This window comes from Spodoptera frugiperda, chromosome 3 (genome assembly GCF_023101765.2).
Source record: "Spodoptera frugiperda isolate SF20-4 chromosome 3, AGI-APGP_CSIRO_Sfru_2.0, whole genome shotgun sequence".
In the NCBI taxonomy this organism is placed as follows: Eukaryota; Metazoa; Arthropoda; class Insecta; order Lepidoptera; family Noctuidae; genus Spodoptera; species Spodoptera frugiperda.
This window is the reverse complement of record NC_064214.1, coordinates 3,736,079-3,750,777: the sequence shown is the minus strand read 5'-3', so window position 1 is coordinate 3,750,777 and position 14,699 is coordinate 3,736,079. Positions and strand designations below refer to the sequence as shown.

General features: G+C 36.4%; 2 protein-coding genes across 3 annotated transcripts; one reads left to right on the top strand and one right to left on the bottom strand.

Moving 5' to 3' along the window:
* The first annotated feature begins 4,341 nt into the window (after positions 1–4,341).
* LOC118274385 (uncharacterized) lies at positions 4,342–6,406 on the top strand. Of its 2 annotated transcripts, none has more exons than XM_035591854.2 (2): positions 4,342–4,465; positions 4,573–6,402. In XM_035591854.2, exons 1-2 carry the CDS (start codon positions 4,411–4,413, stop codon positions 6,351–6,353), a joined length of 1,836 nt encoding a protein of 611 aa, XP_035447747.2. In that variant the 5' UTR covers positions 4,342–4,410; the 3' UTR covers positions 6,354–6,402. The 2 variants fall into 2 exon arrangements, with proteins under 2 accessions (XP_035447747.2, XP_050563687.1); XM_050707730.1 differs by having other exon boundaries at positions 4,361–4,492; positions 4,573–6,406.
* On the bottom strand, positions 6,363–14,379 carry LOC118273967 (ubiquitin carboxyl-terminal hydrolase 3). The gene is made up of 10 exons (XM_035591256.2): positions 14,142–14,379; positions 13,267–13,411; positions 12,864–13,179; positions 12,120–12,476; positions 11,716–11,861; positions 10,756–10,870; positions 10,421–10,552; positions 9,948–10,090; positions 9,239–9,385; positions 6,363–8,890 (listed from the first exon to the last, which is right to left on the bottom strand). The coding sequence occupies exons 1-10, from the start codon at positions 14,227–14,229 to the stop codon at positions 8,722–8,724; spliced, it is 1,758 nt and encodes a 585-aa protein (XP_035447149.1). The 5' UTR covers positions 14,230–14,379; the 3' UTR covers positions 6,363–8,721.
* Between the last annotated feature and the right edge of the window lie 320 nt (positions 14,380–14,699).

Below are 14,699 nucleotides of genomic sequence, written 5' to 3'. Positions count from 1 at the left end.
AAAGTGAAATGTTTTTATGAAACTTAATTGTTTTGTTTCCTTAAAAAGAAAAAAAACTGATGTTCTCACCATTTGGTCTGTTTTAAGTGCTAATATAACTTTGGAAAAGTAAGCTGCCTTCCGACTTTTTGTTGAAATTAAGTGGCAAAGTCTTTTAACAATTCATTCTTATGTAAAAGTTCTATTTGTATTATGTTTTGGTGTTGTTTTAGTAAAAACTAATGTACTTTTGAAGATGCTTTTTCGCCTGAAAGAAGTAGATACAAATGAAATGAAAATGAAACATTTCATCTTGACTGCGATTTCTCTGTTAGATATTTTATTGACGTTGTATGATATTTCACCAAAAATAAAAGAATGAAAAGTACTTGAACATGTTAATTATTTAAGTATTTCTTAGTCGTGATGACATTAGAAAGCTTTCCATCATTATTATTTACGTACAAAGTATAACCCAAAACAATAGCGATTCGAGGGCATACCTGTAACTTTAATGAACATACTCGTAGAACATTACATATTTGCCACATTTTGATCAAAATTACATATCTACAAGACCAACACTAGGCAATTTCCTTTCACCACAAAAGTATGGAATCACGTTAAAACTTCGCGTTCATATTGGCTCTATTATCTATAGAAAGTGTGAAATTAAGTGGCAATTTTGTGTGGCAACGTGTCAATTAGTCGACATCAGCGACAGACGGGATCACACAACCGATGACGTTTCGTAAAACATTCGTGGACAAAAGTAGCAAATCATTGTTTCCATTTACGACCAAATATTGTGGGGTCGACAACATTTTCGTTCTGTAGCGGTTTTTGCCTGAATTAAAGTTTTGGATATCAAAGTAAAAGGAAAATATTTGTCCTGTGGTAAGTAAAATAATAATGTGTAAATATCGCAGTGATGAGCAAGCATGTCGTTGAATTGTCCCATTTCTGAAAGGATTTTATCATATCAGGCTTTTTAGATACACATAGACAGAGGTAGAGGTGAAGGACGCCTGTCTTTCATATCTTTGTTCTGCCCAAAAGTTATAGGAGAGTACATATATGCTTCAAGATCAATTTCAAACTCTAACTGTCTAAGATTTACCAGTTATTATAATCATAAACACTTATACCTTAATCAGGTACATTTTTATTGTTCTAGCAACAGCAACAAAAGGTTTACAACGTCTGTATGTCGGCTCCATAATGTTTGGCTGTTTACGCCACTCGGCGTCAGGCCACGCACAGCTCGATACCGATCTTTCACACAATCGGTACAATCGCTGATGTTTTTCTAAGCAGTTTGTCGATAACGAACAAACAGAAACTATTTTGTAACACGAAAAATTATTATGAATCATTCTAAATCAATATTAACATCAGGCAACTTTGTTTTTTCAGATAACTACATTACATGAAATTTTAGGAAATTTCTTGATACCTAGTGCTTATTCTACCAACGTTTTCAGAGCTTCAGACACGTATTCATCTTTTATGGATGAATAAATTATATCTGTGTAGTGTAACTGGAATCCTTTAAAAAGCAGTATTTTAGTCATACGGCGACGGCACTCAATGCTCCTGCTGAAAAACCTTCTCTAGAACTTTTCCTTCTTTCAAAACTTCCCTACGTATAAAAAAAACCTTATGTATTTAATAACTAACTCATTATCATAATGCATTAAAGTGAATTTCAGTTTTCACAAACCACTAGTAAGTTCCCAAGCCTAACCCAACAAAAATAATTGAATGCAGAATTTCGGTATCAACCGGCGTTCCTTGTAAAAGTCCAAGTCACGGCTCCTACCTTCTGGTTCACATGATAAGTGACACTTAAGTGGAATGCAGGCGAACTTTGACCGTTAAAACATTCGCGCCACGTGTGCCCAACATTAATGCACAAGTAATTTGCAATTAACGTCGCCCGATACTGTATTATTAAGTTTTTTCGCCTTCTTCCTGAATATTTATGGGGTAATTTCACTAAAAGCAACAGATCATGTACTAAGATTAGGGAAGAATGAGCACTTTATTTTACATATTACGTTTCTTTGGAATTTAATTTCGGTGCTGCAGTGTTTGAGCTGAAATATACTGAATTTCCTTAGAGTTTATTTGTGTTAGTTTTAGGAAAACGCTGCTAATTTATCACATTCATCAAAATTTGTATCTATTTGTGTTTGCAGCGCAAGGGAATCAATACTGGTACATAGGTACGAAGGTAACTGTATCCTGCATCACCTGACATAAAATACAAAGTAAAAGTTGTCGGTCATGTTGCTACATTTCTAGCGTTACAGTACATAATAAGATAATGTCGTATACCTAGAAGGCGGTGTAGTTTTAAGTGGCATGTAAGGAAGAGTCGTCCGCGCCGGCGCAGGCGGCCGGCCGCCCCTCTAATTACCGCTCAGATCCGACCTCGATAGCGCAAGCTTTTATCTCGAACACTCTTCCATTAAGCAAATATACAGCTTTGTAGCGCGATAATCATATACTACAGTATTTTCCAACTCTAAAACCAATTAAAATATTTTGATAGACAAAAATAAATTGTAATTATATGTTACGGCCAGCCGCCATCTTGTATCGGTCTTTACTTCTCAGGGACCGCTAATGGATGGTTTGTCAAACATTTCTGCTTCCGCGGCAAACGTGTTTTATCTGTGTTATATTATTTAATTTATTCACAAGATTCTATTGTTGTTTTAAAACAAAGGCGGAAACAAGCAATCTATTTGGAGCGTAATTTTGACATCAACAGATAAGAGATTAAGTGGTGGTTTACAGTGCCATTACAGAGATAAGTAGCTGGGTACATGGGTACTTGTACTTGTAACATAGTACATAAGTAATTGTATTAAAGGCACATTAGTATCAACATATTTGTCAATGCATACAATTACGCAGGACTAATTGAATCGCAGTCGCTAATCAGGTGCGATATATCATTAACAATATCTGTCCAATAATCCGAATCAACTGGAAATTAAGTGAAATATAGAGATGAAACACGTCAGTGCCGTAATGGAGCGAATAAAAGCCCGCTTTGTCGGCGGCTAATTTGCGAATTAGCGTTGTGCAATGAGTGCCCGGCCACTCAAGCGCAGCGTAATCTAATTAATTAACCTTTGTCGCGCGTACGGGGCGTGAAACTCGCGCGTTTCTCACACCCGCTGCTACCCGCACTGAACGTAAACTGGCGACTATAAAGGGATGCTCAATTTTACTTTTTTTATTTTTTTTCTTTTGGAACGTATGTAGGTAAATAGACTTTAGGATTGAAGTTAACGTTTGAAATGCTTTTTTTGTTGTTTCAGAGGTTTTCGGGTAATATTTAGGTACATAAACCAATGCTAGATTAGAATTTAGAAATATTTATTCGAAAGAACAGTTTCCCATACAAAAAAGCAACAAAAATTTTCTCATTTCGTTTATCCTGGTAAGTACCTTCACCTATCACAAACACGTTCCTCCCAATATGAACTCATATAAACAAAGTGTAGTGTAAGTTCCAACCCTCCTTGACACCTACATTTCCTAACACCGCACTAAGGTAACGTTATTTGGACGCTCCTAATGGAGTAAGTGCTTTGGCAAATGGCCTGTGCCACGGAGCTTTTAATGCAATTTCGTCTCCCTTTGTAGCCGGGAATTGGCGCAATCAATCCATTTACACTTTGTTTCGCCAACAGTGCCACTACCCGCCACACGCAAGACAGGGCTTTTAGCTTCAACTAAATTGCTTTCCTGGATTTTTGCACTATACAATAACTTTGTTTATTAGGTGACATTATTTTTTTATATTTTTAGACAAATATCGTAATTTTATTTATTTATTAAAGGTATACAACGGCTTCTGTATAAAGAGTATTAAGTTCAGTTAATACATATAAATCAGTTTTGGGCTTATACAGTCACCGATTACAGATTAACCAACAATCTTGATAATAAAATAAGTGATAATTTAAGACTAAAAGAAATATATTTTCGGAGTATTCTAAGTATGTTTCGAAATTATAAGTCTGAACTAACGGTGGTACACCATAGTCGGAGCTACGGATATGCGCCGGACTTAGACGCTTATGTCAAAATACGAGTACCTACTATAAAAATCCCATTACCTTTTAGTAGTTTTCCCGACTCGGAACCCTCGGCAAATGCTCGCAGACGTAATTATGACCACCTTAGCAACATGTTTCTAATGTATATGCGCGCATATTCTCCATCAAAGTCTCCAATCACCCTTCTATAGATAAGAGTGATGAATTGAGTTCGCGTTGTAAACACTGTAGCCATAAATAAAAACCATTTTATTTAATTTAAAAGAATAAGTCAGTTTGGCAAATTGATTGTCAAAAATAAGCATAGCGACGTAGCTTTACACAATTGCGGAGTAAATAATATCTGATAATTATGAAAAGAATTCAAATGTGTAAAAAAGTTAATCGGAATCACACGTTTAATAGTCGTAAGTTGAGTTTTCTTTGAATTTTAGGTATGAAACATCGAACATATCTCGTATGTCGAGGCGCTATAATGCACTTTTCTGACTTAGAAAAATATATCTATTTTCAGACTTGAATCATAAAGTTACTCAGCTAAATGCCGCCGTGAGCCCTGAGATTCTTGTTGGTCAAATATGGCTGCAAGATGAGCCGACAGGTGTAGAGATTATCGAACTTAATACTTCGGATGAAGTTGATCCGGCTCCAGTGGAAAACAAAAATGAACGTATGGATCATGCCTGGAGCTATTCTAAAACTGAAACACTGCAACACTTAGAAGACAACTACAAAATCAACCAAAAAGCAAGAGAAAGGCGACGTATGCAACAAGACCATCGCTTTTTTAACACAAGCACTGCAACAAACACGCGTGATGAATATACAAATAACAATTATTATGATTCTGATATAGATAATCAATACAATGAGGACAATCATCTAATCAATCATCAAGTAAATTGTTTCACTATAATAAACAAACATTTCATTCAATCCGATTCTTCGTCAGATGCGGAACTTGAGATAGTTACCTCTAACGATATGTTAATGGAAGGCAACCAGTGGGATTCAGGGAACCTTCCGTACAAGGAGGAAATCATAACGTATGATCCTGATTTAGATAAAGAAGCACGCACTATATGGATTTACTCGTTTAAAAATAAACACCTTCTTGCAGAAGATGATTATGACTGTGGTAAGACGGCTGTTAGGGATATTTCTACTTCTACTTCATGTTCTACAGAAAATGAGGAGGAAGAGAAAACTCAGGAAAGAAGTACGAATGTCAGTCGCTTAGGATCACCGATACCTCCAGCTTATATACCAAGACTAAATTTATCTTTCGGTCCAACATTGTCCACCGTTACCGAAGTATCCGAACCGAACAAACAAGTGTCACCGAACCCTTCATATAAATCCCCCAAAAGTGTATTGCAGAAGCCAATAAATGGCTGGTTCAAAAATGAAACGAACAAAGTCGACAGTGCGAGATCGGAAAAGTTTGAAAAATCGACAAACGTCATAAACTGGATGGCATTATCACCGAGAGAGAAAAGACGGAGGTCGAAAGAAACAGGAGACAAATGGGTAGGTAACATCTTAAAATTAGAAACATATGAAGAAAGATTAGCTAACAAAGCACAGGAGCTCACAACAATAAATTCAATTCAACAAGAAAAGTCCCATCAAGAGAATTCATTCAAGTTACAAGTGGATGTCGATGTCCACGTCAGTGTTGATGACAAAACGCCGGATAGAAGGTCTTTAGGAACACCAAATGGTGGAGAAATTGTTCTGAAGTCCAAAGTTGACGACAGAAGTCCGATAAACTTATTAAGACGTCTCCAAATTGAAGCAAGTAATACCTTAGACCGCGGGGACCATGATATGAAACTGGTACAAACAGAAGTTGATCCTGATATAAAATTGGAAGAACCAGAGCGAGTTGATTATGACATACAATTTGGACAAACTCAACAGGTGATGTGTCTTACTCCTCGCGAGCCACATCCATTATATTTACGTGTTCACGGACCAATCGATGCTCCTGAAGAGAACTTAAAAGTTGATCCTGACGTTTGGGATCGTGAAGAAAGCGAAGAGAAACAAACTGCTTCTTATGACTATCTAACAGACAAAATGAAATGTGCTGTAAAGGATCCTGACGATGTGTGGATGAAGAATAACACGCCGTTCCTACAACCATCCGAATGGAACGACTACGCTAGTCTAGCTGACAGCCCTCTCACAATCCAAATGTCGATAAATGAAACGGAAATAAAACGCAAAACATGGTTTAAGCGCGCTTTCAAACGAATAATAAATTGTTGTCCAATAAAATCAGAAAAATAAAACAACACGTTTTTAATTGGCGAATTTATTAAATTCAATCACTATCAACTTCCAGTAATTGAAGTACTTACACAAAATAAACCTGCTATTAAAGGTACTTGCAAAAGAGAGTTCACGACACAAAAATAATTCAGCTTGTATCTGTATGCACACACATACACACAGACCATGTTATACTATCACAATGGTTTACACACAAAACGATCATCTAGTCTCGTAATGCATAATTTCCTATTTTAATAGCGTACAAAGTTTCAGTTTTTATTTAAGTAGCAAAATTAAACAGAGATACATCTCAAGATCAGAATCTTGCACAATTTTTTATAACTGTTAGCCCAAGTGCAGTAATTAGCATTTCGACGCCATTACGAAGTCAACTCCGATGATAAAGTTGATGATTAATAAATTAACAGCATCGGAATTATAAGTTCTAGTTGTTTAAAAATTCAAATACGTACATAATATTTGTTTGTCATCTTGTTGAAAATCTTGAATCTACCCGAACACACCTTGAACCAATAACTCCAATACAGTTTAATATCTTCAAAATGGAGTACACTTGGGCCTTCAGTAGCATACTAAAACACATTACGCTTTATTAAAATAGAACGTCAATCGTCATAATTATAAATCTCACAATCCATTAGGGTGTTGACATCCATCCCATCTACATATCATACTGACCAATAACATCACATTTTTTTATCTTATGTAGTGTTTTCTATTTGTTTACTTCTATCAATGTAGATGGCGTGGGTGTGCAATGAGGAATGTAAAGTATCATACAATTAGTACTGCAAACAGAGCCTTAACTAAAGAAATCCAGTTTCAAACTATCATAAAGTGAAATGCATCGTAAGTATGGCATCCACTAGAACCGTCCTAACTTCAGCAATACATGATCACGCTTTTATACAAAATACATACTGTTTCTTTATAACCTTAGCCTTAACACATCTCGTATGTCAAGCTCAAATATCTATTTAATAATGATTCATCAACAAATGCATAGACTATTTAATTTGTATGAGTATTTATTAATATATCTATAACGTAATATTTATCGACTATAGGAGTAAAGTGCTACAAAATACTTTGTTACATCGATACTTTGCTAATGTCATAGCATCATTTAATTAGGGGCAAAAGCAGCATGTATGGATAGTACTTCATTAGTAAACTCGATGTAACTGTTCAGCAAAAGGTGAAACACTATTAGAATCAAAATATAGTGCTTCTTGTAATTTTACGCGCCATATTACCATTTATATATTCAAAAGTTGATGAAATATTAGAAAAAGTATGGCCGAAATGAAAAAGGTCGCATCGAGCGTAGCACATTTATTTGTTATCCAACAAAGGTGACCATCAATAGTAATGTTAGTTTACGCAAGTCACGGCCATTTTCATTTAACGAGGCTTATAATTACATATTTCATATCTAGTAAATAATAGCAAACATACAAAACACTGAGACCTGCTCAATCAAACTACAGGAATGCCGCCGTAATATGGACTTTAAAATGTATAGGGTAAAATTTCAAATTCAATAAGTAAATAATCACGGGTAAATATAATACATGATTAAATTTCAAAATACTCGAATATGAAACGTTCAAATCACTGCAATACACTATCACACAATTTTATATCTTAGCACGGTATGTTAACAGGTGAATAAATAATTTCATTGTTTGTATTGACCTAGTTACAGCTACAATAAGGCCTATGTTCCTCGTGTCGACCTGTCTAGAGGCGAGAAAAGAAAAGTAACTAATGTATTAAGTTTTAGGCGATGATTACAAGGGCTTCTGTCACACATAGATATGCATTTGTTATACTATAGTAGACCATACACTTGTGGAAACGATTGGACATACTACTCACTAAATCTTCACGTGTCACTCTACCAACTGATCGTAATATTTGCGTTGTGAAGCCCTCATCCACAAAATCAAAGGTGGCGCATGTGACCTTGTATCGTTATCCAAAACTCCAAAGAAGGGAATCATCAATTACCTACGTTGCTTAGAGGAAACATTTAGAACTGTTATGAAATTAAGTTCTTCGGTATTTTTTTTTTATGGAATGGGATCAAACGAGGACAGACCACATGACGGTAAGCGATCAGCGCTGCTTACATACCGCAACGCCAAAGGAGTTTTAAAAAAGGAGTACCTACACTCTTTTCTTAGAGACTTGAGATATAATTTTTAGGTGGTTAATCACTGGAGCGTCGTCCACTAAGTCACTGCAAACATCTTTTCCGTCATACTCTTTCAAGATTTGTCTTCTAAGCATCATATTGGTAATTAGTGAAGTCCGCTTCAGTGCAGTTCTCTACTTGAGGAGAGAGTGGAGTTTGAGGTCACGTGGTGGGTAAGGCCGGCAGTGCGAGCTCGCGTCGTATGTAGAACAGTATGTAGGGCTTGCAGCCCGCCACCGCGGCCGCGTCCGCCGCGCGCACTGTCTGGTCGTTGAAGTGAAACCATTGCTCCTCGTTGATCGCGAAGGCCGTGTAGTGACCCGAACCGGCTCTGTAGGTTAAAGGGATATTGAAAAATATAGTAAGTTTGAAATGTGGTAAGTGAAAAGTAGTGTTAAGTATCATTTTCTTAGATAGGGTAAAGTATCTACAAGCTCAATACATACAATAACGAAATCTAGTAATGTAGACTATTTTTCCAAATAAGCTTGCTTATATTATACATGAAATATACATGTAAATACACAAGTATAAGGTAAAATTCAAGTATTGAAAATTATGAAAATATCAGTCAATAATAATTTTGTACGACTATTTTATTTTAGCTAAAACTGAAATTGAGTAACAACGGTAAGTTTAGTAAACAAGCTAAGAATAGCATATAGAAAAGCGTACATACCCAGAGCCATGGTGCACGATGACTGCGGCGAGATCGTAGAGATTGTTCCCGAGGCCGGAGCGGCGTGTGTCGGGCACGTTGGAGAGCACGAAGCGGGACATGTCCAGCGCGCGCAGCGGGAATGTAATGCTCGTGTCCACCTTAGTCCTGTAACATAAGATCATGTTTTATGAAGTTTGTTATAAACTGTTAGGCGTGCTTTTCCACCAGAGATGTGCTATGTAGCTATTCTACAAAGATGTTACAGCTAAGCTGTGAAACTATGTGACCGTTTCCACTGATACTAAGCTTTAGAGCTGTGCGAGGAAGATGCGCAGCTCGAGTGTGCGATGTATCGATAGTAGGGAAGCCATCCATAACACACATCCATAGCATGCGTCTTTCCATATAAAAAACATATCTTAGCTGAGTTCGTTTCCACCAGTGCTATGCTATGTGTACCAGTCAATATGATTGGTGGAAGCCTAACGCATCCACAGCAACGTAATATAATAGTACATCTCTGGTGAAACACACTAAGGGTGCATTTGTATGACAGAAAGAGATAGGTTTGTCGCGAACAGTCAGATAGGTATTTATTTATTAAGAGTAGAATTAAGACGAGATACGGCGAATGTATCGCTCGTAATTTATTTTATGTTGGTTGTTGATAGTACAGCACTTATAAGCGTAAATTTGGTGAAAAGGAATAAATAAAGGCAACAGTTACCTGAAGTAGTTGTGCCACCGGAATCTCTTGAGGTGTAAACATAGCACGTTGGGTAGTCGACGTATCCAGAACTGTTTGGTTGACTTCTGTTTACTCTTACAACTGCTACAGAAGTAACGCTCCGTGTCTGCTAGTTCCTCCACCTGCAACATTTATTCAAACAATTAATATAACTCGCAATATCAATTATATTTATTTATGTTGACGTAATAAATGCTTATAACTAAGTGAAGGGCTTAGTAGTTAAGACAGTAGTAAGCTACTGTCTCTTGTATAGTCATTACAAGCGTGACTGCTGCCAGACTTCGATACTTGAGTATCAAATTCTGCCGGGTTAAGAGATAACTATTGATGCGATTTTTAGTAATATTGAGAAATTCTCAAGACTTTAATGCTAAGGAATGCTAATTAATTTACACAACTATAAAATTATTTAGAAATAAAACTTAAAACTAAATACTACGAAAACATACCTGTACGAAACTCGAGAGACAGTCAGCCAATGCGACAGGCGCGTCATGTCGCCCAGTCTCCGGTAGTTCTAAAGAAAGGTCTAAGAAGGGATCAAACTTTTTGCTCTCCGTGCCACACGCCAAACAACGTACCTATAACAAAAAGATGAAATTAGAAACTGGTATGGACAAAAATTACGCAACATCGTATTGGAACGTAAATGATTTAAAAAATAAGCAAGTATCTATGTGTTTGTTACTCTGATATTTTGGCGTAAAAAATCGGCTGAAAAGGTATTATCATATACTCATAGAAGCTGATAAAAAATAGCATAAAAAAAGAATATAAATCGTACTTCGCTCTGCAGCGTGCCGCCGAAGACCGCGGTGACGATGGAGGCGGCGGGCGACCGCGCCACGAACCCCGCCTCCGTGCGCTCCGGCAACAACTGCTGCAGCTCCGTGTGTAGTCTGACACAAGCACATTCAATTTATTCATCACAAAATATCATCAAAAGTCTCACACACATTATAAAGACATAAGTACTTAGGAAACTAGTTTTTGGTAATAAAAAGTTGAGGCAATCGAATTTTGCCTGTATCTTGTTACTTTCCACCAAGTGACGTTGGAGTTAAATACTAGCTGACCCGCGCAACTTCGTTTGCGTGTATCCCGCTACTTCGACAAATACAGTCAACGCACCAACACATATTGGATACTAATTTTCAATTCACAATAACTTCTCTTTCCCTTAACCGCGTTTAAAATATTAAAATGTTTTTTGGTTTCTGTGACTCTTCTTTGATCGCCCCCCTATCAGTTTTTATAAAAAATATTTAAGTAATGTACAGATTTTTTTATATCTTATATGTATAGATTCGTAGTACCTACTTTTTAATATTATATAGGGATCCCCCGCCGCCGCGGCCGGCCCGTACCGTGCCGCAATACTAATACACAACACATATTGGATACTAATTTTCATTCACAATAACTTCTCTTTCCCTTAACCGCGTTTAAAATATTAAAATGTTTTTTGGTTTCTGTGACTCTTGCTTTATCGCCCCCCTATCAGTTTTTGGAAAAAATATTTAAGTAATGACAGATTTTTTTTGTCTTAATGTAAATCAAAGTCGTAGTACCTACTTGTTAATATTATTTATAGGGACGCTGCCCCCGCCGCCGCGGCCGGCCCGTACCGTGCCGCAATACTAATATCGTGATATCTCCTAAACTATATGTCTAAATAACACACTGTAAACTGCAAAAATAATCTAAATTAAATGCTCGTGAATCACCTAAAATATGTACTCACCTATCTAGCATGTACCGAAGGAACTCATGCGCATCTTGCTGTTGATATCCCCTAAACCTGGGCACAACCTTCCAGATCACAAGGAACAGACATTCCGGGGAGATCGCACCTTTCGAACCACAACCACTGTTCAAATTTATTAACACCTGGAAATACACAATCATTCGTTACAAAGTTATTTGCAAGTAATCATTCGCAACATGTCATAATTTCAATCAGTAGATAATGATGTGTGACAAACATTGAAGATGTAAACAATTTAGTTTCACGTGAGCAATTTTGTGACCATTACTCAGAATATCATTCTGAACTTTGTTCAATGAATCATCTGATTGCCAGCTTGTTAACAACTGTTTGTATGGCATACAATATAATTATTCTAGAATGTTGTCACAATCTATTACCTTCCTAAGTTCCTCAGCCATGACAACATCGTGCATCTCCTGTCGTGTGTAACTCCTAGAGTGGTACACTTTGCGTCCATTCGTCTTCATTTCCAAAGACGGCAACTGACTAAAATAGCAACTGAACTCCTGTATATTATTAAGACTCTGGAGTACAGCATTCATAAAACAAGTATTGCCTAAATTTTTTAATCCTACTACTTTCTTCTCTCGTTGAGTTTTTCCATTGCATGGTGACGATTTCTTTTCCTTATTTCTAGGTGTTTGTGTCGTACTGTTCTCTGTGGAGCTGCTGTCATCTGAGTGAGTTCTTTTGCGGGAACGAGGCCTTAGACTACGCACTGGCTCCTCAGCATTCTGAAAAATATAAATTTAATATTATTATGATGAAAGTAACAAGAAAAATTAAATTTATCATCATTTATGAAAGCAGTCAATAAATAGTTAATTAATGAATTATCATAGATAATGGATTGAAATAGATGAATAGATTTGCCTGATAAATGAGAGCTCTGAAGTCTATTTTATATACTCATATAATATGATAAGGGTCTTATATGAGTACATTAAACCCTTATCACATGAAAAGTTGCCATAATATTATCACCAAAATGTGGGTAAATCTACCTTTGCCTATCCAAACAAGACACAATATTAAGAATTTATAAAAATGAGGATTGAATTAGCATCCTGCTCAGATGAACATTTATAATATTTCCATGTAATTAAATAATAAACACTTACCTTAATACTTTTAGCAGGTTTACTGTCACTTGTTTCTGGTAGATTAGGTTCATCGCCAAAAGAGACTGCGGATATAACTTCCGCAGCCCTGGAATCATCCCCACTCCCGCTTGGGGATGCTGGTTTGTCAGACACAGAAGTACTAGACATCATACTGTTGCCACCTTCACTGCCATCCTTGCTGTTATCTTCACTCTGTTCCAAATTACCATTACTTTCTACATCATGTTGCCTTCTAAGTTGCATAATACTTTGTCTTATTTTATCTATCGGATTATATTCCAAATCATTTGATACATAGTCATCACATTTGTAACTGAAATGAGAAATAAACAATCATTTATTTAAATAATTATCAATCAAGATCGGTAGATAGTAAAGATAACTAAGTTTGTTCTTTTACCAGTAAACTGAATAGACATCACAGCTCATACAGAGCTGATGGTCTGATGTCTCTGCATGAAGCTTTGCATGTCCGTTGACATAGCGACCACAGTTGACCGCTCCACAATGCAGGCACAACCAGTTTTGTCCTTCGGCAGCACATTCTTTAAATACAAGATAAAGAAAACAACTTAATGCAAGTTCTCTACTAATGTTCACATGTATGTATCCTATTGCCCTCACACATTACTTTCCACTAGTCACAGATGGACAAAAGTAGTTCAAACCAAATCTAATCTAAAGTTACTTTAGTAACACACTAAGTAAGTCTGCAAAATAATCTGATAATAGTGTTATTGCGTGTGTTTATTTTGGTTCCATGTATGCCAATAGGATATTACAGATATTTAGATAGCAATGCGGTAAAACCAAACATCGCCCTGGCATGTATCGCACAAACAAACTTGAAAAGCCACTATTCATAATGTAAACCAGTTGGAGATACTGTAAATCAAGGAGATTGTTTTTATGGGTCATAATGTTCGACGAATCTTATTCGAATGATATAAGCTAATCGAAGCGGGTCGACAGGCATATTATCATAATCATATACGCCGCCATGGTGGTCGGCTTGGTCCTAGTCGAAAATAGACCAGTGGCATGATGTAGTTAACATTATTTTAACCATCGCGTCAGAAATGCGACATCGTCAGTCACGGTCACCCATACCGCGCCCCCCTCCCGTTCCCCTCGAACAGCTGATTATTAAAGTTCGTTGTATTGATTTTTCTATGCTAACCTCCCATTATGAGTACAATGCGGCAACTTTTTACATATACCCATTATAGGCAATGGACTAGAGCGTTTTGACTACAAGAAAATTATTCTATTTACCTGAACAATTGAAGTTCTTTGTGATCGTCGTATCCTCAACGTTGAAACTATCTGCCTTGACGTTATCTAATAAATGTGTACATTCCATTCTTCATAATACGATAGAATCGAAATAGTAACACATAAATTTAATTCATAGAAAATTAAATAAAATTGATTTTATCGAAGCGCTGCGCCTCAAGCTCAATTTACTCCTCGTAGCAAGCAAGAAGCAAGCAAGCCTAAAATGAATGAATGAACGAGAGCGACATATTTACTTCCTTCATTTTGATTTGGCTATTCCGTGAGTGAGAGTGAGAAGGCAAACGCATCGGAAAAACACAACAATTACTTTTCATTCGGATACATTCACAAAATATTGAAGGAGTTTGCCATTAATATTACTTAATTATTTTAGCAAAAACTTAAAAGAAATAATGAATTAAATAAATGATACAGCCAAAATAATGTGGGAGATTCCAGTACAGACAGATGTCACAGTTACGCACAATAGACCAGATATTATTTACATAAATAAAAAAGATAACAAAACATATTTAATAGATATAACAGTACCAT

What these genes read in the sequence shown, in the direction of transcription:
- LOC118274385 (XM_035591854.2), top strand. Translation starts at nt 4,411, where the DNA reads ATGAAAAGAATTCAAATGTGTAAAAAAGTTAATCGGAATCACACGTTT. An exon ending in GAATCACACGTTTAATAGTC is followed by an intron (nt 4,466 to 4,572) that starts GTAAGTTGAGTT and finishes ATCTATTTTCAG; the next exon opens with ACTTGAATCATAAAGTTACT.
- LOC118273967 (XM_035591256.2), bottom strand. Translation starts at nt 14,229, where the DNA reads ATGGAATGTACACATTTATTAGATAACGTCAAGGCAGATAGTTTCAAC. An exon ending in AACCTGCTAAAAGTATTAAG is followed by an intron (nt 12,477 to 12,863) that starts GTAAGTGTTTAT and finishes TATATTTTTCAG; the next exon opens with AATGCTGAGGAGCCAGTGCG. An exon ending in GCGGCACGCTGCAGAGCGAA is followed by an intron (nt 10,553 to 10,755) that starts GTACGATTTATA and finishes TTTTTGTTATAG; the next exon opens with GTACGTTGTTTGGCGTGTGG.